The 25,499-nt window shown below is 34.9% G+C and overlaps 2 protein-coding genes and 1 non-coding gene across 3 annotated transcripts; all 3 read left to right on the top strand.

Moving 5' to 3' along the window:
• Positions 1–2,192: 2,192 nt before the first annotated feature.
• LOC140836741 (BES1/BZR1 homolog protein 4-like) lies at positions 2,193–5,034 on the top strand. The gene is made up of 2 exons (XM_073202484.1): positions 2,193–2,544; positions 3,820–5,034. The coding sequence occupies exons 1-2, from the start codon at positions 2,329–2,331 to the stop codon at positions 4,552–4,554; spliced, it is 951 nt and encodes a 316-aa protein (XP_073058585.1). The 5' UTR covers positions 2,193–2,328; the 3' UTR covers positions 4,555–5,034.
• Positions 5,035–5,760: 726 nt separating this feature from the next.
• On the top strand, positions 5,761–5,834 carry TRNAI-AAU (transfer RNA isoleucine (anticodon AAU)). Its single transcript has one exon. It is a non-coding gene; the product is annotated as a tRNA-Ile (tRNA).
• A 9,443-nt stretch (positions 5,835–15,277) lies between these two features.
• On the top strand, positions 15,278–24,512 carry LOC140836739 (probable LRR receptor-like serine/threonine-protein kinase RFK1). The gene is made up of 24 exons (XM_073202480.1): positions 15,278–15,613; positions 16,228–16,402; positions 17,036–17,107; positions 17,206–17,274; positions 17,367–17,438; positions 17,745–17,816; positions 17,916–17,987; positions 18,079–18,150; positions 18,245–18,316; positions 18,418–18,489; positions 18,566–18,637; positions 19,588–19,653; positions 19,863–19,928; positions 20,326–20,388; positions 20,483–20,530; positions 20,665–20,708; positions 20,923–21,299; positions 21,377–21,572; positions 22,383–22,526; positions 22,726–22,844; positions 22,925–23,135; positions 23,227–23,464; positions 23,543–23,693; positions 23,922–24,512. Exons 1-24 carry the CDS (start codon positions 15,517–15,519, stop codon positions 24,303–24,305), a joined length of 3,024 nt encoding a protein of 1,007 aa, XP_073058581.1. The 5' UTR covers positions 15,278–15,516; the 3' UTR covers positions 24,306–24,512.
• The last annotated feature ends 987 nt before the right edge of the window (positions 24,513–25,499 follow it).

The following is a 25,499-nucleotide window of genomic DNA, read 5'->3' as shown; positions in this document are numbered from 1 at the left end:
TGGATGCAGTGATACAATTTGAAATAATAGTTCCAAAAAACGGATTGAATCAAAATCCACTGAGATCGTTGTTTGATCAAGGATTTTGTTTGAGACGGACAAAAACGGGTCAGAAAGAGTGATATATTTGGATCCTAGGATCGGTATCTACTTTTTTTCTGGAAAAGTATAAATCAATTTGAAAAAGAACATGGTTTGAAGGACAATCATAACCTTGACCCGCCGAGTCCATCACGCTTAGATATTTACTCCCAAGTAGAGTTCTTTTTTTACCGCATATAGGTAAGAATTCTTGAGTGCTTCTTCTCGAACTCCCTCGAATGGTTCCCCAACTCTAAGCCTGTTTTCTTTCTCTGTAACTCTATGCATATGGTACTTCATTGCATGGTGAGCAATTATTTTGTCCTGCAGACAGAGAAACAAAAAACATTGATTAAACTCCAGATTTCTACTATTTTAAGATAAGATAATTAAAACCGACCCTTTTGAGGAGAAGCTTTATATACATCAAAGCAATCAGCAGCTTTTGGACTTCCCATTTCAGGAGCTTCTTCTCCAACTTCATTGCACTGATTCCAAGCTTCTATAGCCAACCTCAGACTGTCCTTTTTCGTCCCCGGGTTGCCTACTGCTGATACATGATCAGCTTCACAACTTACTTACATGACACAAGATAAAAGAAAATTCACAACAAAAACAACAAGAAGAACTAAACCTTTACACCTTGCCATATTCGAGCACGTTTTCGCAAACCGGGCTTCCTATATACAATATCGTAAAGAAAGGATAATAAAAACATTAGGGTTATGAATGATCCCCTACGTATGCAACCTTTGGTGGTTGTATTTACGTGCCATAACTGTTTGGTTAAATAGAAAATGAATTGTGCATAATTATGGTAGCCTGAGCTAATTTTGATGAGCTAAGACCATTTTCAGTGCAGATTTTGCAATTTGAAAGGAAAAGGACAAAAACAGTTTTAACTAAATTAAAGATGGAGTGTGAAATTTGGTGTAGATCACAACTCGGGGTACACATATTCTTTCGTAGAACGGATTCATCAAACAAGTTCTTTGCCACAGGAAGAAATCAATTTAATTTATATATAGCATAAACTACACAGTCTCACGAGTCAATTTTGTTTGACGATTTTTTCATCAAAGAAGTTCTTTGTTTCCTAAACATCAAGCTATATGTTCAATTCTTATCTTGGTCTTTTTTTTCTTTTTTCTATTTAGTTTTTAATTCATATATTAAAATCACAGTGTAGTCTTTCATTATTTCTTATAATTATATTTTAATCTTCATTTAAATATAAATTATAAAAAATATTGTATAAGCATACATGACGTGTATAAGTGCATTAGTATATATTATATATACCTCCAGCAATGCACCAATAATTTAAGGGCCACGAAGAATTTAATAGTATTGAGCCCAAGTTCATAGCCCAATAAGGGAGAGAGGTATGGGTTATACGCCCACATCTTAGCTTCCCACCTATATCACTTATTAATAGTAAATTTAAAATTTAATGTATTATAGCAATTAGAATTTTATTAAACTAAATCTTGCATATTAATTCTATTTATATTCAAATTATGATCACTATATATTACGCTTGATAAATTATGATTGATGTGAACTATGAGATATAATATTCTTGCATCAGCTTATGTTTTATCATTATTTGAATTAAAATTATTTATATTATTTAATTTTTAATTTATTATCTTATCCCACATCAAGTGATACCAAATTTTATAATTATTAGAATTAAAAATAATTATATTATTTTATAGTTATTTATTATCTCATCACAAGTGTTACCTCCAAAGTCCGAAATTATTATCGACCCTTCTACTTTTTCTGTTTATTAATCTATACTATTTTATTAAGTTTGAGACATTTAGAATAATTAATTTTTTAGTGTCATGGTCTGTTTTAATAATTATATATATTAATAAAAATGTTAAAATTTGTTATATGTATTTCAATAGATAAAATCATTATTTTCTGAAGTTTAGGTTATAGGTTTAAGGTTATTTTTTATTTTTTTTTAAAATTTATATATTAAAATTACAGTGTGATCTCTTATTATTTTTTACAATTATTTTTTAATATTTATTTAAATATAAATCAAATAAATTATAAAAATATTATACAAATACGTTCTATTATCATTACCTAACATCATCGGCGAGCGGAACCAAAGAACCAATCTCTTCATTTGAAATCATATAATATAATTTATAATCTTTCCTCTCCACGTCAACCCAGTCCTGATTCACGACCGTTCCGTCTAAACAGCCGAAGCTCAGTGGATCGATGACGTCGGGAAGCCGGATGTCGTCGTGGAAGGAGAGAGATAACAACAAGCGCAGGGAGAGGCGCCGCCGTGCCATCGCCGCCAAGATCTTTGCCGGATTGAGGATGTACGGGAATTACAAGCTACCCAAGCACTGCGACAACAACGAGGTCTTGAAAGCACTCTGCCACGAAGCTGGTTGGATCGTTGGAGAAGATGGTACCACTTACAGAAAGGTACGATTAAGTTGCAACAGTCGGTGCTGTGGATCTTAGGGCTTGAGCTAATTGAATTGCGGTCATTTATTCATCTCTTTGAGCTGTAATAAACTTCTCAAGGTTGCAGTTGAGTTTCCTTGGTTCACGCTGCTGGCTGCTAAGATGCGCATATCGCATTTGAGCCATTTTATCACGTTGATAGGTTAGAGTTAGACGGTCCCTCTACAGGACTTGCGGGACCGCTGATTCCGGTTCGCATTGCTAAAATGAGCCGTAGTCATCCGGCCCCTCGCTAATCGTCGCAGTTCATTCCATTACTTCTGTCAAATAATTTTTATTTATCTTTTTAAGGCCATTTTGATCTGAATAATCTCCCTTCTCACTTTTAATTCTGCCTGCGGTGAAAAACTATGGATCTCTACGCCCTTGGCCCTTGGTTGTTGTTTTTTTTTTTCGGAATTTTTTAGTTTTGTAAATAAAATTCGATAAATTTATTGTTATCTTTTTCTCATTTTTTGGGGAAAAAATAGATATAATATTATAGCAATTTTCATTCTCCTTTTTTCTAAATTGCATCATGACTTAAAATATATTTTAAATCAATTTATGATATTATTTAGTATCTACAAAAAAATTATGTTCTCCCAAATACAAACAAACAAATATGCAAACAAGCTCTATATCTCTGATTTTCTTTTGCCCGGCGCGTTCTTTCAGCTGGGTTTGTTGTATAAATTTGAAAGTTTCGATTTGCAACGGCTTTCCTACTTGTAAGGAGTTCAATTTAAAGTGCAAGTATTGAAACAGGAAGTTGCTCTGTAGCTAATTATGACTGTGTTTGATCATCCTTGTTAGATTAAGAATTGCAATTAGGTGTTGATCTGCATGTCTCTTTCATTTGGATTGAATATCTACGCGTACTAGCTAGGGAGAAGGGGAAAAGTTGGTATCATACTTGAAGTCCTCATTATAGCTACAAATTACAATAACAAATTTAAAGTGATGAGCCGCGATACTAACAATGTTTCCCTTGGCATGATAAGAATCGAGAACCAGCTAGTTTCTCAAGGTAACATCATTCCAACTGCGAGCTTGACATAACAATGCTGTCTTTTAAACTCAATGATGTAGGGCGAGCATAAGGACATGCAAAGGAAGATGATTTTGAATGAAATTTTATTGGCGAGTGCTGCCATAAGATGTTGGGAATAAACTCCCAGATAATCATGATTATAACATGGGTGTGATGTCCGTATTCTTCTGCTTCCACTCAACTGTTTCTATCTCTTGCAGGGTTGCAAGCCCATTGGTTCAGCAGTGGTGAGCGCTTGCACGTCAAATCAACCAAGCCCCAGAACCTCTGTTAATCCAAGCCCTGTATTGTCTGCCTTTGCTAGCCCAGTCTCGAACCATTGTAACTACAATGGCAGTAACACCGTTGATCCTAATTCCCTTATCCCATGGCTAAAAAACTTATCATCTGGCTCTCGTCCTGTTCCATCTAAGTTTCCCCATCATCTTTACGTACCCGGTGGTTCGTTAAGTGCACCAGTCTCCCCTCCATTAAGCTCACCAACTGTTCGTACTCCTAGAATGAAGGATGATCCAACATCTGGTTCTTTCTGGCCTGGGCTGCACCACCCCTTCCTACCATATTCTGCAACACAAAGTCCTGGTACTCAAACTCCACCTGATTCAGGATGGCTTTCTGGTGTCCAAACTCCTCAAAACGGGCCCTCGTCTCTAACATTCAACCTTGTCTCACCTAATCCTTTCACGTTCAAGGAACCATTGTCGACTGGGGGGTCTTGTATGTGGACTCCTGGACAAAGTGGAACTTGTTCTCCTATTGTTGCACAAGGGATTGACCGGACAGCTGATGTTCCAATGTCTGATGTTTCTGCTGAGTTTTCATTTGGAAGCAATAATACCATGGGAGTGGTGAAAGCATGGGAAGGAGAAAGAATTCACGATGAATGTGTTCCTGATGATCTTGAACTTACTCTTGGTAATGCTGGTACCAGGTGAGGTGATACATAAACTGTAATCTTTTAATTTGATTTCCGACTTACCTGTTGAAGGGGGGAAAGAGAGGAAAACATATTTAAATGCTAGGTAAATTATGATTTGATGAAATCTCAATGGAAGTGGTGGAGGAATTGCCAAAAAGATTCACGTGTTCCACTGTTCCTTAAGATTATGCTGTCTGCAACCATTTATGAAACCGGTGTAAGCTTACTTGTTTTGATCCTTGTAATGTCGAAGATAACGAACCTTCAAGCTATGTTCTTTGTCTTGCTCGTCTGTGTATGAAAGAAGATACAGTTCGGGTTCGGATTACGCATATTCATTATCAAAGAACCAAGGCACTGGGTTGTTACTACCATGCATCACAGGATCACCGCACAAGCTGTCGTTGGTCTTCGTAGAACCAAAATTTAAGGGTATGAATAGCTTATGTAGTTGAGGTTCGCACCTTTATTTATCAAAATTTTCCAACCTGAAAAATTTTTCATAGCCAATTTTTGATTCGTTGTTCTTTGTGATGCTTTCATAAATTCTGTTTCTATGCTCAATGATTGTTGTAATTGTAAGTGGAGAGTTCGTATCCATGTTTAGTTACTTGACTTCTTTTTTAACGAACATTTTTTTTTTAAAATACAATTTTGTTTTCCGCTCGTAGATAAAATAATCTCCGAGTTTTTACTTAATTAATTAGAAACATTATTTTATTTTCTTGTTGCTGCCTAGGCTAAAAAAGTGCATCTGAATTATGTGTATATATAAAAATTTGAATTTCTTTATGCTAACTACTCTAGTTTTAAGTGGATGTTTTCGTTTAAATTGTATCTACATTTTTATGATAAGATGGAGAAGCATAAATTGAAATATGAAAATCAGACTATAGAGTATAGATAACAAATTTATTTTGAACATGAAGGAAAGAAAGAAAGTGGGCACTATGAAGCTGGATAGACATATTTTGATCAACACCAAAAATTCATCATATTTCACAACCGAAGTTATTGATAAGTGACAAAATTATTGCTTTTATAAAATTTGATATGAAATCGAATTTCAAATAGAATCATAAAATACGGAATGATAGTGTTTTCATTTATATGCAATTATCGGATGATGTGCGTACCTATACATTTTAATATTTGAAATATAGTGATTTTTTCTCTAAAATAAATAGATTATTAATTATAAATAAGAGAATTAGTAACTGAAGGCCCATTAGCTCAGTTGGTTAGAGCGTCGTGCTAATAACGCGAAGGTCGCAGGTTCGAGACCTGCATGGGCCATTTACTGTACTTTTTTTATTTAAATAAAAAAGTGCTTGTTTTCTGTGTAAACTTCGTTAATCTTCCTCGCTCTCACATTTTTCTCCGTCCAAACTCCTACTTTTGTATGATCTGTGCGTAGTTTTCATAAGCTATGGCAATCTTCACTTTTTCTTCACTGTTAATCCTGTTGTTAACTTCCTCACCTGACTTATCCGATGCCTCTGTTTTTGAAAACGGTGCTGGTCGGAATCAGATTCGCGGACCAAAACTATCCACATTAGCGACCGATAAGAATCCGAAAAACTACAATCGGGTCGATCCAGTTCGTGACTGCAGCGAAATGAGCACAAGATCCGAATGCGTTCAGAGTCCGAAGTGCCGGTGGTGTCGAAGCGACGCCGTTGATGACACGTGCTTTTCTAAACCCGAAGCTTTGCGTTTGCCCTCCCAGGTCTTCTATTGTGATTCTTGATCGGCTAAACTATGTTTTGTGTTTCGGCAGTTTATTGTATTCTGAGGATGTATTGTTCAAGGTTGTGATGTCTCCAAGTGGGTTCTGTGAACTGTAAAACATTTATTTGTTTTTCTTTTTTCGTTTTTCATTTTCTCTTTTATTTGACAAGATTGGAAATTTTTAGCCATCAGAGGAAATAATCTCAAAATTTGGGTGTGGATTACTGTGCTTTGTGGATTTGCTGATGATTTTTTACTTTTGAAAGGGCAAGTTTTTCGGATTATAAAGTACACATCACTGGTCATATATCAAAATTCTATCATATTTGTTTGAGGAACTGACTTCTAAGAGGATTGATACTTTTAGTTTTAGGCGATATATTATTTAAAAGATCAATAGTCATGAGTATAAATTGCAAAGATTTGAATTTGAAATTACCAAAATCGAAATCATCCCATTAAGTTAAGTGGGTTAAAATTATGGATGTGATTTCATAACTCAATTCATACGCACTTTATTTAACTACATTTTCTTGCCACATGTTCATTGAGCTTTCTGTCCTACCACCCTTCAGCTTATTACTTTAACAATGTGCCATGGATTCCCTTCAATGGTGAAAAGGGGGCTTTCTTTGATAGCAACTCTTGACGATTTTGAATACATTACCTGCTGTTACTGCGTGTTGCTTCAGCCCCCCAAACCATTAACAGGGTGTGAGTTATTCATTAAGCTTAGCTCGTCATTGCTTTATTTGGAACATATAAATATCATAGAAAGAGACTAAGTGAGAAATATCAATCTTATCGATGTCATCTATCTCATACCAAATCCCCCACTGATCAAAACAATACTTCAAGAACTACAAGACATTGAAGTCATGCAAGTAAAGATATCTATTCATTGATAAGAAAAAAAAATTGTGAACACGGGATAGGATTGATGATGAAATAAATTTTGTTGCATCTGTTACACTCCTGATCTTTTAACGCTTAACGATATATTGCAGTGTAATTGATAATTCATCCTCATATTTTCTAGTACAGTGGTGTGTGCTTTATTAGCTTTCTATGGATTCATCACTCATTATCTAAGGAGGTCATTTTCGTTAGAAATTGTTCGTGCAAGGCAATAATGGGAGACAAACTTCCTATTAGTTGCTAGTATATGTTGTTGTGTTGCATTTGCCGAATACATATAATTTACCTTGACATTAAGGAGGAACAGCCCTGTTGAGGGAATGATATGCAGTGATTTTCTCAGTTTGTCCGATGTTCATGCTACCCCAGAACCGTGTGAATTTTGTTGTTGGTGTTCGTTGCAAATTCTATCTGTTTATCTCAGGCTGAAGTACAAATTTTTGACCTTCTCAATCTCAATGTCTCATAACAAGAAAGGATTTCGCATTTCTTGATCCATTCAATATATTGCTGGTCTTGACTCAATTAGTATTCAGCAGAGGCTGGTTTTCTACAAGGCCACAACTGGTTATTAGTTTGTTTATACTGTCTTGCTCACAAAATTTATTCACGTAGATTCCAATTTCAGGCCAAAAGTTGGAGCCATTGAAGAAGAGTTGTACAGAAAATGAGCAAGGAATTTCATAATCTGTGATTAGGATCGCACTCTTCCTATTTCAGTTATCAGGCTCAACATTTGGGAACTGTTTAAAAGTATTTCCAACCCTCTACACAGATGCTTCATAAACTCCCAATGAACCACCTGCACTAGTTGATTTCCTCCAGTCCAGCATATCAGCAATATCGAGCTGTACTCCGCCCTTTTTGGTTCTTGGACCACGACCTTTTGCTTTTTTTCGAGGAATTGGTCTGAATCAAGGTTGTAAATGGCGGGAGGCGGTGGCGGGGCGGTCTACCGCCTTGGCTACCTAGGCGGTTGAATTTTTTAAGTAATTTTTTTTATAGATAATCATGCAATATAATAACAAATAATCACAATTTTTTTAATGTAAAATGTGAAATTAATAATGTTTAAGCACAAAGAAGCTTCATACAATATAATATCATCTAGATAATGTGTAATTAATAAAGATTCATCATTATATTATGCTGACAAAGTAATATAATTATTTGTACCAAAAAATTAAGTTTAAATTTCAAAGTTCCAATCAATTATCCATCATTAGAACAAATAGTAGAATAAACATAATTAATCTTCTAAATCATCTACATATGCATCATCTACTATATTCATGATCCTCTCATCATCGGACTCAAAATCAACATCTTCTTCATTCTCCTCTTCCGATGTATTTAAATCTTCGTCAAGTTCTCTAATGGGGATGTTCCTTGCACTCTTCCTTGTATGTAGCACTTCATCCGCTCCCGAGGCCTCTGCTACCATTCTCGAAGTAAGTCCTGAACCTGGCTCGACCTCATCTTCATCACCATCATCAACAAGCCAACCTTGAGCTTCACTAGCTTGAGAGGATAGAAGCAAATCTCCACCCATTTCTCTTTTACTCTTCTTCTTCATAAGATTGACATTAAATTTGACATATACAAGATCATTCAATCTTGATGTCTCAAGTCTATTTCTCTTCTTATTATGTATCTAAAATAGAACCAGAGAATGAAGTGCCTAGCTTGCAATTAACACATATATTCATAATGCTTCTCCTCTTGTGATCGGTCCATGCATCAGTCATTATTGAACATCCATTTTCATCCACTCTTCTTCATGTTTTTTAGAGAAAATTTGGTCCTCTCAACTTTTTGCTTCAAAAGTGGCTCTCTTAAAAGATATTGACTTGGAGGTTTGTAGCCCGGACCGAATTGGCCAATCGCCTCTACAAGTTGTCTAAAACTTTGATTGTCAATTGAATGAAAAGGAATCCATGTTTCGTATATCCATCTAGCAACATACTCATGCACATCATTTTTAAACTTTAACTTCAAGGCATCAATTATGTTTTGTTGTCTTGCCTTTGTTGGATCGATTGTAGAGGTCCACTTATCAATAGGCCCGCGGTTCTTTGGCTTTTTTTTGAATTATCTCCCACAATTTGACAATCATCATCCCTTTCATCAACACATATGTTTACCTCCGCCCTTTCTTCTTTTAGTTCGTCCACCCTTTGACGTTTTTTATTCTTGCTATTTTCAAGATAGTCTCTCACTCTTTTTTTGTCTTCTTCGGATGCTTTAAGACATGCTTCAACTTGTCATACAATACTCGCAATATGATGCTTCACCGTATAAACTCCTCATTTAATAAGCCTCTTACACAACTTGCATGTGATCCAATCCTTTTTCTCTTTATTATACAACAGTTCATATTCCCAAACAATATCATTAGACTTTGGCTTAAATTCCAACTTTTGTTGTTATCTTTTTCTGTCATAAATCTTCAACAATAAATCAATAAATTAATAATAAGAAAAAAATTGATTTTTGAAATCATAAAATCCGAAATATTATAAAAAAAAGTATGATAAATAATAAATATGCAATGCATAACCTAAATATTCTGACTGTTGGCGGGCGACGGGCAACATACTGTGTGTGATGGTTGAGACTTGAGAGTGAAAACCAAAAATAAAATAAAGAAAGTGAGGCGTGCTAGGGTTTTGATATTTAAAATTAATTGATTTTGACTAGTTTTTAAAATTGTTGACTAGATTTTTAAAATTGTTGACAATTTAAAAATCTTGACTGCCCGCTTGCTCGCCGCCTCGACCCGTCTCCCCAACGCCGTATAGCTTGGGCCGCCTAAAACACCCATCTCATGCATAGGTGGTAAGGTCGAGGGCCGTCTACCGTCTAGGCAGCTGTCTCGAACGCCATTTAGAACACTAGTCTGAATACGGTCAACATTTTGCTTCGTTTCAACAAGTACTTTAAAAACGTACCCATAGTCGGTATTCACCATATCAAAACTCACTAATATATTTAGGGAATTGAACGAGACGAGCCGAGCCGAGCCGAGCCGAGCCGAATAGAATCAGCTTGACTTCGATTCGAGCTTTTATAATGAGACTCGTAAGCTGAATATCTTTAAACTCGAGTTCGACTCAATAAAATTGTCGAGATCGAGCTTGGTTCTATAAGCTTAACAAATGTTATCGAGCAAGATTTTACATTATCGAGCTCCGAGTAGCTCGCGAACGATTTGATTCGTTTACATTCTATATGTGTATGTGTGTGTTTAGTACATGATATCTAATCAATTATCACAAATTTCTCCGAAAGCACAACCTGATGCCCATTCAAAATTCTCAATCGAATATCGTGGTTTTTTTTTTTTAATAATTTTTCATGGACGCTCTATTAACATCAAAATTGTGGATTTTGAATTATTAAAATACTCTATAGTTCTTAATTTGGACTCGAAGATTGAGGTTACGGATAAACCAGTACAACATTTTAGACCATTTTTTATATGATTTCCACGTGCATGCATTATCTGCAGGTGCCTGTCCCATAGGAGGAGGTGGCAATGGATTCATCTGTCCAAACCCACTGTCAACCTCATCTCTTTCCTCGTGTGGATGTACCTGTTCTCTAGCTGCCATCACTGGAAATCAAATTGTTAATCATAACATTTAACAATTACAATCCAGTCATCATCATCACACCTTTCGCACGAAAGCACATGCAACTAAAGAACAATCAATCACATCGAGAAATAATCAATAACAAGTCAAATGCACAGACATACGCAGATAATATCGCCATCCAACTCCCTCATCACAAACCCAACTCCTAACCATCCCAGACATCTAACATATGCTCTGATACCACCAAATGTGGCGCCTCAAACCTCGCCACGTAATCATACAACATATGACGTCATAAAAAAATTTATTTTCGACGACGTAATAATATAATGCATATACGACAAAATAGTGCAATCACCACACTATCTACGTCAACGCAGCAGAAACAGTATAATAAATACACACATACAACTCAAGTAAGACAATAAGCTATACTGTCTCTATCTACTATCAACTACAGGACTGTTTGACTAGACACACCTAGTCCTTCACCACTATCTTGTCTCACGCATAGTCCTGTAACCTGCCCAACAGAAACAGCCCTCAAAGGGTGAGCATATACAACAATCATCATCGTAATACATAACAGTTATATTAACAACATAAAATATAACTGAAATGATAACAGAAATACCCCCTTTGCCGTTTCTGGACAATCAGCCATCAACAACATCAGCAACATCACACTGCAACAATAACATCGACGATACGTCGCACCCCAACTCCGGCGACAACAATATCGTCAAACGAACAACAACATCGACGATACGTCGCACCCCAACACCGGCGACCGCAATATCGTCGAACGAACAACAACATCGACGATACGTCGCACCCCAACACCGACGACAGCAATATCGTCGAACGAATAACATCAACGATACGTCGCACCCCAACTCCGGCGACAGCAATATCGTTGAACGAACAACATCAACGTGACAACATCAACGAGCGTCTCCCAACAACGATAATCAACAATATCAACAATAATAAACAACAACAAATATAATACCAAATCACCCAATTCCGGTGATTTATCATCGTTCAACACAATAGTATTCATCAATACTAAACAATAACAACATATGCTCGTACGTCAACACGTACCTGATAATCGAGTATATATATAATCTGGCTATTTCTTTGATCCTGAGGCTTGTGATGTATCTAAATAATTCAACAATAATTATCAGATCATTGTCACCGTATCAACACAGTTATAACAGCCTCAATACATAACATCAAATAGCCCAACAACAATTAATTCAACAAAATATAAAACTCGATTATAAATTCGTATTGTTCAACAATTTAATAATCTGGTGTATTTAATTCACAATACTACCATCAAATACACCCTAATTAATTAACTTCAAATAATAGGCTATTTTACAACATCCGTCAAATTACGAAAACGTTATATCAACATGTAGCCTATTCTTCGTAGACTCCAAATATATAATCAAAATTAATAACAACTGACAAACAACTCTCCAATCTCAATCCAACGATTAAAAATCCCTAATTATAATAAATTAGGAATAATTCAAAACAACAACCCAATAATCTTCTCTACTTCGTTAAAATCATACACTACTCAACAATCTTCAATTTCAGTATGATTTAACAATTTATTGGATTTATTACAGAAATCGACGAATTTCAAACATCACCAAAACTATAAAATTTATACCTCAAATCGAAGACCTCATGTCAACGATTCCAGAACTGAAGTCGGTTCGTCGATTAGATAAATCGATAAGTCACAAAATCGAAAAGAAAATTTTGAAACTGTATTTCTTATTCTCTCTCGTTTCTCCTCTGTCCCTCGTTAATCTCAATCAATTTATTGAATTCCACCGACTGAGCAACATTTATTTTATTATTTTTTAAATTTTTTTTAATATTATATTATATTATATTAATAAAATAATATAATATAATATTTAACATTTTATCACCGGTATATCTCTTTGGACCAGTCAAACGATCAAATTTTCCAAAACTCAAAACATGAAACTTCTATATCTTTGAGTTTTCTACGTCATATCCAAATTTCAAATCGTTTGGACTTCATATGACCAAACTATGTCATATTTCTCTATTAAAAAAAATCATTAATTATTTAGTAATCTCACATTACTAAATCCATAACTTGTGATATTTATTTCAGGCATTACATGAATTATCTCCCACAACTTGACAATCATCATCCCTTTCATCAACACATATGTTTACCTCCGCCCTTTCTTCTTTTAGTTCGTCCACCCTTTGACGTTTTTTATTCTTGCTATTTTCAAGATAGTCTCTCACTCTTTTTTTTGTCTTCGTCGGATGCTTTAAGACATGCTTCAACTTGTCATACAATACTCGCAATATGATGCTTCACCGTATAAACTCCTCATTTAATAAGCCTCTTACACAACTTGCATGTGATCCAATCCTTTTTCTCTTTATTATACAACAGTTCATATTGCCAACGCCGTATAGCTTGGGCCGCCTAAAACACCCATCTCATGCATAGGCGGTAAGGTCGAGGGCCGCCTACCGTCTAGGCAACTGTCTCGAACGCCATTTAGAACACTAGTCTGAATACGGTCAACATTTTGCTTCGTTTCAACAAGTACTTTAAAAACGTACCCATAGTCGGTATTCACCATATCAAAACTCACTAATATATTTAGGGAATTGAACGAGCCGAGCCGAGCCGAGCCGAGCCGAATAGTATCAGCTTGACTTCGATTCAAGCTTTTATAATGAGACTCGTAAGCTGAATATCTTTAAACTCGAGTTCGACTCAATAAAATTGTCGAGATCGAGCTTGGTTCTATAAGCTTAACAAATGATATCGAGCAAGATTTTACATAATCGAGCTCCGAGTAGCTCGCGAACGATTTGATTCGTTTACATTCTATATGTGTATGTGTGTGTTTAGTACATGATATCTAATCAATTATCACAAATTTCTCCTAAAGCACAACCTGATGCCCATTCAAAATTCTCAATCGAATATCGTGGTTTTTTTTTTTAAATAATTTTTCATGGACGCTCTATTAACATCAAAATTGTGGATTTTGAATTATTAAAATACTCTATAGTTCTTAATTTGGACTCGAAGATTGAGGTTACGGATAAACCAGTACAACATTTTAGACCATTTTTTATATGATTTCCACGTGCATGCATTATTTGACATGGGAAAAAATAAATTACGTTTCCAACAATAAACAAACAAATAAATAATTAGAGAGAACGAATAAGAAAGCAGCAGCAGACAGCGCTTTCATATATAACAATTAATTTGGTGTTGAAATTGGTCAATTGAAGTTTTTTTTCATATATTTTTAAAAGCTAGCTAATCAAACTTGAGCAGCCCAAACAATGCGTCCATTAAAAGAAACATTGCTTGACGTAATTAAATTTAATACTAATTTTGTAATAATATTTTCCATTATGTTTTTGCCAAATAGATCTTTAGTCATGTGCTGGTGTTTTAAAAGTATGAATGCATTATTTCAAAAAAAAAAAAGTATGAATGTATAATGAATATTTATAATCTTTAAATCGAGCTTGAATATAATTAATTTGAACTTTTAATTTTTACTAATATTATTTGATTTGTTGAATCTCGATCGTATTTTTAAAATGCACTCTCTTAAAGCTTTTTTTTTTAAATTTTATTGCCATGTTTACATGAAAAAATTCGATCAGATAACGTAATTTATTTTCTTGACATAAAAAAGTCAACGAATCAAATTAAATTCTTAATTGTTTGTACATAATTTTCCCCCTAATTATGGAGAGCCTTCAATTATAATAAAGTACGTCATAGTCTCATTTGCGTATATATGTTTGGACTATTGGACCACACAAGATTTGTTTTCTTGGTCAATGAGTTGTTCTTTTTCGATACTTAACTTTTACCAATTATAATTCCATAAACTCAACCTCTTGTTGCAGATAAATTTCCTATTTATTAAATTAATTAATGAAGAGACGTAGTTGATGTTCATCAAAATCGTGAGGCCGTAGAGAGATCGGATTTTATTTTGGAAGTCCGGGTTGTACTTTCGAATCTGAAAGCACAAACAAGAATGTAAGAAGAGAGTCAGAAGGTCAAATCAGAGAATATGAAAATAGAGAAGTACTTGAAGAATGGATAGATACGGACACCGAGATGACCTTCCAGCAAATCTTAGTAAATGTGACACAAGGTGAGTTATTAGCTATCTTGATGGATTTGGGTGAATGAGATCACCTTTCCGTGAATTCTAACCATTAAGATCTCTCTCGGAACTATCTAAATATTGAGCATGATTTTTCTCGGCTTTCAAGAATTGACCGAGTCTATAGAGAGATATATCACTAATCTTTCCCATCCCATTATTTTGAGGGCCCTCGACTCAAAATTACTCAAACTTAATCTTGGCATTGGACTCGAAAATTCAAAGCTTCCAACTTTGCGTTAATGATTATATACTTTGAAAATCTATGGTTTAAAAAAATTTGTAAGCAAAGAGTGCAACAACTAGAGAATTCTTCAACTTGAAGTAATAGTATTGGGTCTTGCTCATAGATTTGTTGTCCTTTTCCTTTAAAGTAACAAACTGTTTATTTAAACCCACTAAAATCTACCCAATGTTTAGAAATGATTCACGTGGGTATCTAAATTAGCACGGCAGTAGTCAAATTCTCTTATGTAAATAAATCTGGAATCTTGATGCTTGAGGATGGTGTTTGGGAACTCTGTCGCTGTTTCTTGTGTTTTTGCAGTTTGTTGTTTCGGGCTACTGAAATTATCTGAGTCACAGGTGCCAAAAGACGAAGGTAAGCGCTGAATTATTTCTCCTTTCGAAAAAGTACGACACTTTTCCGGCGGATGCCCTGAGACTGGATTGTATAAAAGATTGGTTTTCTTGATACTCAATATTGAATGAAAGAAGATTCAAGGAACATATGAGATTCTAGTGAAAGCTGATAAATCTTTTGGTGAAGAAAGAGATTAAATATTTAGTTAATACTGAGGAGTTGGGTGTGGAATTGAGAAAGAAACTTGGCGACAAGTTAAAATGGTATTCATCATCTTTTTTAGTTCTCGTGTTCCTTTATGAAGATTGTGAGAATGAAATTTTGAGAAATCGTGACTGAGGAAAGCATGTTTCTCATGCCAGTTGGATGACTTTCAACAAAGCGGCTAAAGATAAATTGCCATATTCTAGGATATCCCTATGGTAACTTGATCGGACATTTTTAAGGTTAAAATTGATGGGATTAAATCTTGGACTTAGTTGTATCTAATGTATAAGGAAAGGAGAAATTTTTTAGTAAGCACATATTTTGGTACTTTCACATCAAGTACAACGTTATTTTGCAATTTCTCGAGTTTTGGCTACTTCTCTTTCAACTTATCTCATGCTTTTAAAAATTTATTTTCTGATTAGTGGATGCCCTACAACAAATCGCCAATGAACTTGGCGCAACATTTTGGAGATTCAATGCTGATTTATGTGAAGTTGAGATGGTTGGAATTTCACAAACTGCTCCCAGTGGCTCCGATGGTTATGTTGATTGTGATTGCAGTTTTGCCAACAACACTGTCTGCCATGTCATAAGAATGTGTGATGCTCAAATATTCAATTTTTCTCACCAGCTATGTTAATTGAAATGTTTGCAATTATTATCTTAATTTGATGTACGTCTGTGAATGTGATTTTCATATAGCCTTACATTTTTTTTTAAAAAGCACTCAGTACAAGTTGTGATGTGTTATTTGCAGCAGGTTGGCATCATGCCATTTTGAATTAAATTTGTAGTCTTTGGATTTTTCCATTTCGGATAAGATTTTGTTATGTTGTTCCCAGGAGTAAATATACCTGTGCGTGAAATCTTAGGTGCTTATTTTTTGCAATTCTAAATTGGTGTAACTGGGCATGTTTAGATATGTGCAGTCTGATCATGTCTAAGCTTTCCTGCGAATCAAAGAACAGTATCAACATAAGTGGGACGTTCTTCATTTTCTGAATGCAGATTATATCAATTTTAATAGTATTAGCTCTGAAAAGTGCGTGCCAGCATTCAATGAGAAATGGATGACATTTATCTACATAAATTCTAATGGATTCATTTTTGACAGGATGGGGTTTCTTTTTTCTTTTTTTGTCCCCTTTTTGTAGTATAAGACAAATACCTCATGATTTTCCCTCGCACTGACTACGACCTTAAGGATTTATGTTTTCTGCTTTACTGCAGTGTCATTAAGAGCTTCAATCTTCCTGGGACTCTTCCGCCTTCTATTTTGAAGCTTCCCTACCTCCAAGATGTGTAAGTTCTGAAGACCAAAATGATTTCTAGATTATACATTCTATCCGACTTTCACGCATAGTTTGGCTCAACATAATCTGACTTTTGGTTTATTTCAGTGATTTTGCCTACAATCTCCTTACTGGAACAATTCCAAAAGAATGGGCTTTAACACGATTGAACTTTATGTAGGCTTTATCTTATACATGTTGGTTTTTAATGCATATTGTTTGTTTATTGATTCTTTGATAAACTTTAATGATCTCAAATGTTTATGCAGATCTGTTCTTGTGAACCGCTTATCAGGGGAAATTCCTAAGTTGTTGGGAAACATTACAAGCCTCACTTACCTGTATGCCTTAACCTAATCCCCCCTTGGTTGTTTTCTGACATAATTCATGACTGAAAAATGGAAGTTAGGTTAAACTGTGAGGTCACGCCATATATACTATTCGAAGGCAATTAAACTGTTGTTTTTTAATCATGTTTTCATTTTTCTCGGAAGGCTAGTTACAAATTCCAAAGGATGAAGTCACTAGGTCAAACGTGTGATTTATATTTGACGAATGCTGTTGCAGATTACTGTCCATGTTTGGCTTAAAGAAAGGAAAAATGACCGTGCATTATATTAAAAATATAATTGTTGACATTTGACCAGGAACCTTGAAGCTAACCAATTTTCTGGGACTATCCCTTCTGAGCTTGGGAGGCTGATTAATTTGAATACTCTGTAAGAACTGCTCATGTGTAATTTTAATCTTTAAATCATGGTTATGATATAGGCCTATGACCAGCAGTTTCATTATTTAAGGCGTTGATTGAATCGCAGGATGTTGTCCTCCAACCAACTAACAGGGCAGTTACCAGTGTCTTTTTCAAGATTAATTAACTTAAACGATTTGTAAGTACATTCTATTATCATCTATAATATAATTTAGTTTTTTTTTTTGAAATTCTCTGTTTTGTTGAATAGTATTTCTATTGCATTGCAGTAGGATAAATGATCTCAACTTAAGTGGGAGAATTCCTGACTTCATTCACAACTGGAGACTTCTTACCAAATTGTAAGATATCATCATGTTTCCTGTTTTGAATATTTATGAAAATTTCTTTTTGTGTACCTGTTATGGTTATTGAATGTTTGAATGTTTAATAAAGAGAAATGCAAGCTAGTGGATTGGAAGGGCCTATCCCCTTTAACATATCTCATCTGAATGCATTAACCGACCTGTAAGTATTTTACAATACTAAGTTTGACGCCAGCCTTTTACTCGCCTCGTCTGGCTCTTGCATACCTGTCAAAAAAACTTCTGATAAATTATCTTTTACAGGAGAATTAGTGATTTAAAAGGGCCACCTCAGGAATTTCCATTGTTACGGAGCTCTACACGCTTGGAAACATTGTATAACAAAATCAAAATATCTCATCAAGAGGGTTCTTTATTATTATTATCTATCTAATGGCTCCTTTTGTTGTAGGGTGTTGAGAAATTGTAACATTACCGCCGAGATTCCTGCATATGTCTGGAAACTTAGACTTCTGCAAATGTTGTGAGTGACATTACTATATATTAGAATGGATATGCTGATAGTTATATGTTTTATGTTGGCTTTTCGACCTCCTTTTCCTTCACTCTAGTCAAAAGCAGCCCTCTTTCCATGCCTTTTTCTCTTATTCATGGAATCTCTAGATTGTCACTTTGTTTTGGAGGCCACATTTGACCATATTTTTTTTTGTCTTTTTTCCCTTTTGCAGAAGGTTTGAATCTATAATATTTTTTCTTGGGACTTGTATTTTTTTCTCCTTTATTTTTACTCTCTTAGTCAGCTATTTGGTTCAGATACATACACAATCTGCCCACTGGTGACCATCAAACATCAACGAATTGAGTTTGATGGATTTTTCAAGTTCTATTCTGACTTCTGTAGAACAGAGAGATGTTACCGCTCAAGGGAACCTGAATTTCCTTAAGATGATGTGAAAAGAAAAGTAGAACCAACGGTGTTCCTTAAGTCAATATGGTAAACTAAGTAAAACAAATGTTCCTTGATGAAAGTAAATGCTTCTGTCTTAACAATTTGATTTGTAAATGTTTCTAATTCTGTGAACTTAGTATATGCTGAGTTGGAAGACACGAGGACCCTTATCCTCTTGGGGAAAAATGACAGCTCTGGAATTTACTGGTGTTGATATTGAATGCCTATTTTATGGAGATTGGCAGTATGATAACCTACATTGTGTTCGCAATTCAATCCATTTTGATCCTTGAGCTCTCCTTTGAATGATTTAAAATTTCATCTCATTAGTTATCCTCGTGCTATTGTATCATTCAGATATTAAACTGACTGGCGCAATCATGTTACTCTTTCAATCACATTTTCTCCTACCAGAGTGCACTTCCTCTTTTTTGGAAAAACAAAAAACTATTTATCCGAGCATTAATGAAAAATGACATTCTAAATCGGTATTGACTGTATTTTTCATTCATGCTCATCGACAGGGATGTCAGTTTCAATAAGCTAATGGGAGGGATTCGAAATAACATTGCCAGAAATCTGAAATTTGTGTGAGTGTTAATACAAGATTCTGCTTTGTTTTCTTTGATGAAGTATCATTTTAGAGAAAGACTGTAGCCTTACGGAAATATGATAATATGTTATAAATCATGCTTTTCTCTTCTAACTTACCCTGGTTCACTTCTTTTCTGGTGCATTTTCTCAGCCAGAAATGTTATTCTTGGCCAGGTTTTCTAACCACATGATCTCACTTATGTAGTTTTTTGACTGGCAACATGCTGAGTGGAAATATACCTGGAACAATCTTGAAGGATGGAGGCAACATGTATGTTTTGTATTTTAATAATCACGAGACAATGTTCTGGTTCGTTTTATTTCATAAACTAAACAATATACTCCCTTTCAAATTCTTGGCATAAAATTAACAGTTCTTGCTTTTTATGCTCGATATTTCACATCAACAGTTTTAAATTCAAATTCTCCACCTAAGGTCATCATTTATGGACACTTGACAGAACAGTGGGTTTCTTTTTCTTTTTTTTAATCCTAAAAGTTTTCTGTTGGATTTTCAAAATGGAAATTATAAAGTTAAAGGGGCTTACTTGACCCTGAAAAATTGACAAATGTTTACATTATAATATTGATTGTTAGATGATTATTATTGCATCCTTATCACATTAGTATCCCGAAAACGACAACCTAGCTTTTCTGTTTTGATGTAGTGATCTGTCTTACAACAACTTTACTTTGCAAGGCCCCGATGATCCCGCTTGTCAGCAAAACACGTAAATTCATCAGTATTTTACCTTATTAAGTTGATCTGACTTTCACTTTTCAAATATATTTAGATGTTTCTTGCTGTTTTTTTTTCTGTATTAGGAATCGAGTGGTTAACTTGTTCAAAGGGTCATCGACAGTGAATACACCGTAAGATGCATTTTGGCTTCTTATTGTTTTTTGCCTCATTAATGATCAGTAATATGGACTAGTCTGAAAGATAGCAAGTCGGTAACTTGAGTTCTCCTCTGATGCTAACTCTTCCCATACTTGCTCTTCAACAGAGGACGAATCCTTCCATGTACCAAGGATTTATTCTGTCCTAGTTGTAAGTATGCTATCCTTTTCTTCCTTCGAAAAAGTAGTATGTTTTTTAAGTGACCAAAATTTGATTCTTCATTTTCGTACTTTGGATTTTGATTATCCGTTATTATTTTCGGTTGGTTTCAGTGTATAGAGCTTCTCAATAACTTTCTTTCGTTTGTGCAAACCTTTAAATTATTAAAAGTTGTAATCTAGAGCTCTTTGTTTGTTTATGACAGATAGGTGCTCTTTATATGTTAATTGTGGTGGGGAAGATTTAACCATCGACGAAGGCAATAGAAAAGTTACTTATGAAGGAGACGTAGGAGGTGATTCCGCAAAATATTTAAGTGCTAACTATTGGGGCTTTACTAGCACTGGAGATTTCATGGATGAACCTACTTATCAAAATTCACGTTTTATCAAAGACACATCCGTTTCAAATCTGTCTGACTTGTATGTTACAGCACGCCTTAGTCCTCTTTCGATGACATATTTTCACTACTGCCTGGAAAATGGGAGTTACAATGTGACCCTGTACTTTGCTGAAATTCTTTTCACAAATGATGATACATATAACAGTCTTGGCAGGCGGATGTTCAATATATACATCCAGGTTGTTTGTTTGAAAAAATGAAACACAATCTGCACCATGACTTGTACTATTTTACTGATATACCATTACTGCGACAGGGAAAACTAGTTAGGGAAGATTTTAACATCGAAGATGAGGCTCATGGAGCTCGAAGGCCCGTTATTAGAGATTTTAATGCCACAGTGGAAGATGGTACCCTGGAGATTAGATTTTACTGGGCAAGCAAAGGGACTATACGTATTCCGAACAGAGGAGATTATGGTCCACTTGTATCAGCTATTTCGGTCAATCCTAGTTAGTTCTTCCTATCATTTTCTTTGTTGTCCTTTCCTTAATGTTACTTTACTTACTGACAATAATGCCGATGTCGATGGCTTCTACGGCATGAGACTAGATATGCAATAATTTAGTGGCATTAAACTGCATCTGTTCCACAGAACTGAGAAAGGTTTTCTTCCTTGGTTGGAATATGTTCGCACAAATCTAATGTAATGACTTTATAACTTGACTAACCTGAGAATCTAATTTTACTCTTTACGTCCAGTCCGAGGTACCGGACCAAAAACCTTATTTTATTAAATTTAAATTTATTTCAAGACTTAAATGTGAGAATTTTTTATTTGCATTACTTGTTAAATGCCTCTCACCCCATCGGAAGAAGAGCGAGAACATGATAATATTTTCCATAAAGCAGTCAATGGGTTTTTTATAGTTGCTTTACCCTGTTATCTTACGCTAGCCAAAGTTTGGGAAAGTACTTAAGAGCCTTTACTTTAGGAGTTAACAATGTACTAAAAGTAGTAGTTGGAGTCAAATCTCGTCTTACTTATCGTATGTTTCTCTGTGCAACGGTTGTGATACCTTCGTTTACATGCTCGTTTTGTTTATTTGGTTCTTTAATTGTTGAAAGTGGGTGTAATTGAAAGATATCTTTTGGTAGATTTGTTAATACCCTAGAAACACCAAAAACAGTTTTATTACCTTATAATACCAATAGGAATGGGTAACATGGTAGTATCAAATAAATTTGAATCCAGTTGAGTGATGTTTTATGAAAAATTTAGTTCCGTAAGTATTCTTATATCTGTCTACTTTTCTTTACAGATTTCAAAGTTTGTTCATATGGTAAACAGAAGAATGTTACTGCTTACGTTGTTGCTGCAGTACTTTCAGTGTGTGTTATATTGGCAATTTTAGGCATCCTTTGGTGGAAAGGTTATCTAACAAGAAGGAGACAATCAGGGATAGGTAATGTGCCGAACCCTTTAAATTTGATAGAACATTTCTTGATTTATAAACAATCAGAACTCCTTAATTTATTCATGGACATATACCATATATATACACATGGTCGAACACGTGGAATTTAAAGAGGCCTATTGTATACAGTATATATTATTATTTTCGAGAGTCAATATAAAGGCTCATTTATACTTCTCGCTGACAGATTTGAAAGGTCTTGAATTGCAAACTATTGCTTTTACGCTGAAACAAATTAGAACTGCTACCAACAACTTTGATGCTGCAAACAAGATTGGAGAAGGTGGTTTTGGTCCTGTGTACAAGGTAGTTATTTTTTACAACAAATTTCTGCACTTTATTCCTACTTCTGTAATTCCTATCATCTGATGGAGAAACTGTTGCAGGGTCTACTATCCGATGGGACTGTAATTGCTGTGAAACAACTCTCCTCTAGATCAAGACAAGGAAACCGTGAATTTTTGAATGAGATTGGCATGATTTCTTGTTTACAACATCCGAATCTTGTTAAGTTGTATGGATGCTGTATTGAAGGAGATCAATTGCTGGTGGTATACGAGTACATGGAAAACAACAGCCTCGCCCAAGTTCTGTTTGGTAGTAATTTAATGATTCAATAAAATTCCATACGTCTTATGCATCTTTTGCCTTCATTAGCCATTAACTATAGTTGGATGATACTTTCCAGGGTCAAAGGAAAGCAAGTTGATGCTGAACTGGCCAACTCGGTTTTCGATCTGTATTGGAATTGCTAGAGGATTAGCTTTTCTTCACGATGAATCAAGACTGAAAATTGTTCACCGAGACATTAAAGCTACAAATGTGCTTCTAGATAAAGATCTAAATCCGAAAATCTCAGATTTCGGGTTGGCTAGGCTTAACGAAGACGAGAATACACATATAAGCACCAAAGTTGCTGGAACAATGTGAGTTCATCTCATTGACGGTGTATCAGTTTGAATATTTCGCCCCATTAACTTGATATATTCTTTCATCTTGTGCAGAGGATACATGGCACCTGAATATGCATTATGGGGTTATCTGACAGACAAAGCCGATGTTTACAGCTTTGGAGTTGTCATCTTGGAAATAGTCAGTGGCAAAAGCAACAACAATTACATGCCCAGTCATAACTTCATTTGCCTTCTAGACTGGGTACGCTAAACATAATTGAGATCAGATTCAGGTTGATTGAATAGTAGAACACATATCTTTTATACCATACATCAACCTAAATTCAAGTTTTGATTGCTATATCACTTAGGCAGCCACACAAAACCAGTAGGAGCAATTGTAGCTCCCAACTTCCATTTACATGTGAAGAATTCTTCAAAACCGTTGCTTTCCACTCAAAATATCTGTACGACTGTCATGATTTTGCAGGCTAATCACTTACAAGAGAACAAAAACATTGAAGAACTAGTGGACTCGAGCCTGGATTCTCAAGCGAACAACGAGGAAATGGAAAGGGTGGTGAAAATTGCACTCCTGTGCACAAATTCCACACCATCTATCAGGCCTACAATGTCTGAGGTTGTCCAAATGCTTGAAGGTAAAATGGCCATTCCAGATTTGCTACCAGAAGGAAGCACATATACCAACGATGTCCGGTTTAAAGCCATTAAAGACTTCAACCATGAGAGGCGAAGCCAAAGTTCTGGTGCAATCCAAAAGCAGAATTCAACTATAATACGAACAGATGCAAGTTTCACTTCTTCTAGCTCTAGTGTCTATGAAACCACTAGAGATACCCGATTACATCGATGAGCTATGTTATTATTTCGCGTTGTGTATTTTGTAGCTTATATATTTTAGAGGTGGTGAAGAATTGGTTTTGTGGGAACTCTCCTCCCTACTGCTTCTCACTCTAGTTCATAAGAGGATTGATGTACACTGTACATATTAGAGCATTGTTGTAAATAACAGAACATTTTGAAGGGCATAGTAACATGTTGGGAAGCTTTATTTATTTCCCATTTTGAGAGCGTCACTGAAATTTATCTGTGTTCTATTTCAGGAGCCACATGATGACACATTATTTCACAAGTTGAATTTCTTTTTAGAAAGGGATTTAAGGATGATGTGTTATTTTTACATTGATGTGAAGTTGATATTGACACGCCTACAATGAAGATATATGGGGTTTGAGATTTCACTAAGTTTACTCTTTGATTTACAATTTTTAGAAGACAAATAGCGTTAATCAATCATCAATTAGAAAAATGAATTCAGATTAATTTCCGATTTGACTTCAAAATATAGTGAAGATTCTATCAAGAAACCATATATATTAGGGATCTAAATTATCCAAACCAACGCAAATAATATTAGGTTTGAGCTTGGCTCATTTAAGAGTGATAGCGGCTCGAGATCAGCTCGAGCTCGATTCAAGCTTTTATCATCATGTTCGAGTTCGATTTGTCTTGAAATTACTAAGCTAGCGAACAGCTCGAACTCGGATCGTTAAAAGCTCGTTTATCGTGTTAATCAAGTCGGGTTCGAGCTTGGTTCATTAATAACTCGTTTATCTGTTTAACAAGCCTGACTTCAGATCGGCTCATTTTCGAGCTCTCAAAGCATACTATTGAGTTCTAGTTTGAGCTTATTAAAAATTAAATATATCTATGAACTAATTTTAAATTCAATATAAAAGTTTAAATTCATTCATAAATAATCAAAACGACAAACATACCACATTTTATTAATTTTATCTAGAATATATTGATATTTTTGGACATCAAAATTTCATTTAATATTCGATAATATGTGTTTTTTTTTTAAAAAAGGAAAAGATAAACAAAATAGATTAGAATAACGGTAAATTACAAAAAAATACATCTGTCAATGTTTCAATTAAAATTCAGTATCTAACCATATTTTTTTAGAAATCAGTACCTGACAAATTTATATACTTAGTTTTAACTAGCCCATAAAGCAAACTTTACATTTTTACCTTTATTA

Source organism: Primulina eburnea, chromosome 7 (assembly GCF_022965805.1).
Source record: "Primulina eburnea isolate SZY01 chromosome 7, ASM2296580v1, whole genome shotgun sequence".
Lineage (NCBI taxonomy): Eukaryota > Viridiplantae > Streptophyta > Magnoliopsida > Lamiales > Gesneriaceae > Primulina > Primulina eburnea.
Note: the sequence above shows the minus strand (reverse complement) of the source record. Positions and strands in the feature narration are given on the sequence as shown.

Excerpts from the sequence above, each read along its gene's own strand:
- LOC140836741 (XM_073202484.1), top strand. The coding sequence starts at position 2,329 with ATGACGTCGGGAAGCCGGATGTCGTCGTGGAAGGAGAGAGATAACAAC. Across the intron at positions 2,545-3,819 it reads ATGGTACCACTTACAGAAAG|GGTTGCAAGCCCATTGGTTC; the intron begins GTACGATTAAGT and ends TATCTCTTGCAG.
- LOC140836739 (XM_073202480.1), top strand. The coding sequence starts at position 15,517 with ATGGTGTTTGGGAACTCTGTCGCTGTTTCTTGTGTTTTTGCAGTTTGT. Across the intron at positions 18,151-18,244 it reads TGGAGACTTCTTACCAAATT|AGAAATGCAAGCTAGTGGAT; the intron begins GTAAGATATCAT and ends TGTTTAATAAAG. Across the intron at positions 20,531-20,664 it reads TCATCGACAGTGAATACACC|AGGACGAATCCTTCCATGTA; the intron begins GTAAGATGCATT and ends GCTCTTCAACAG.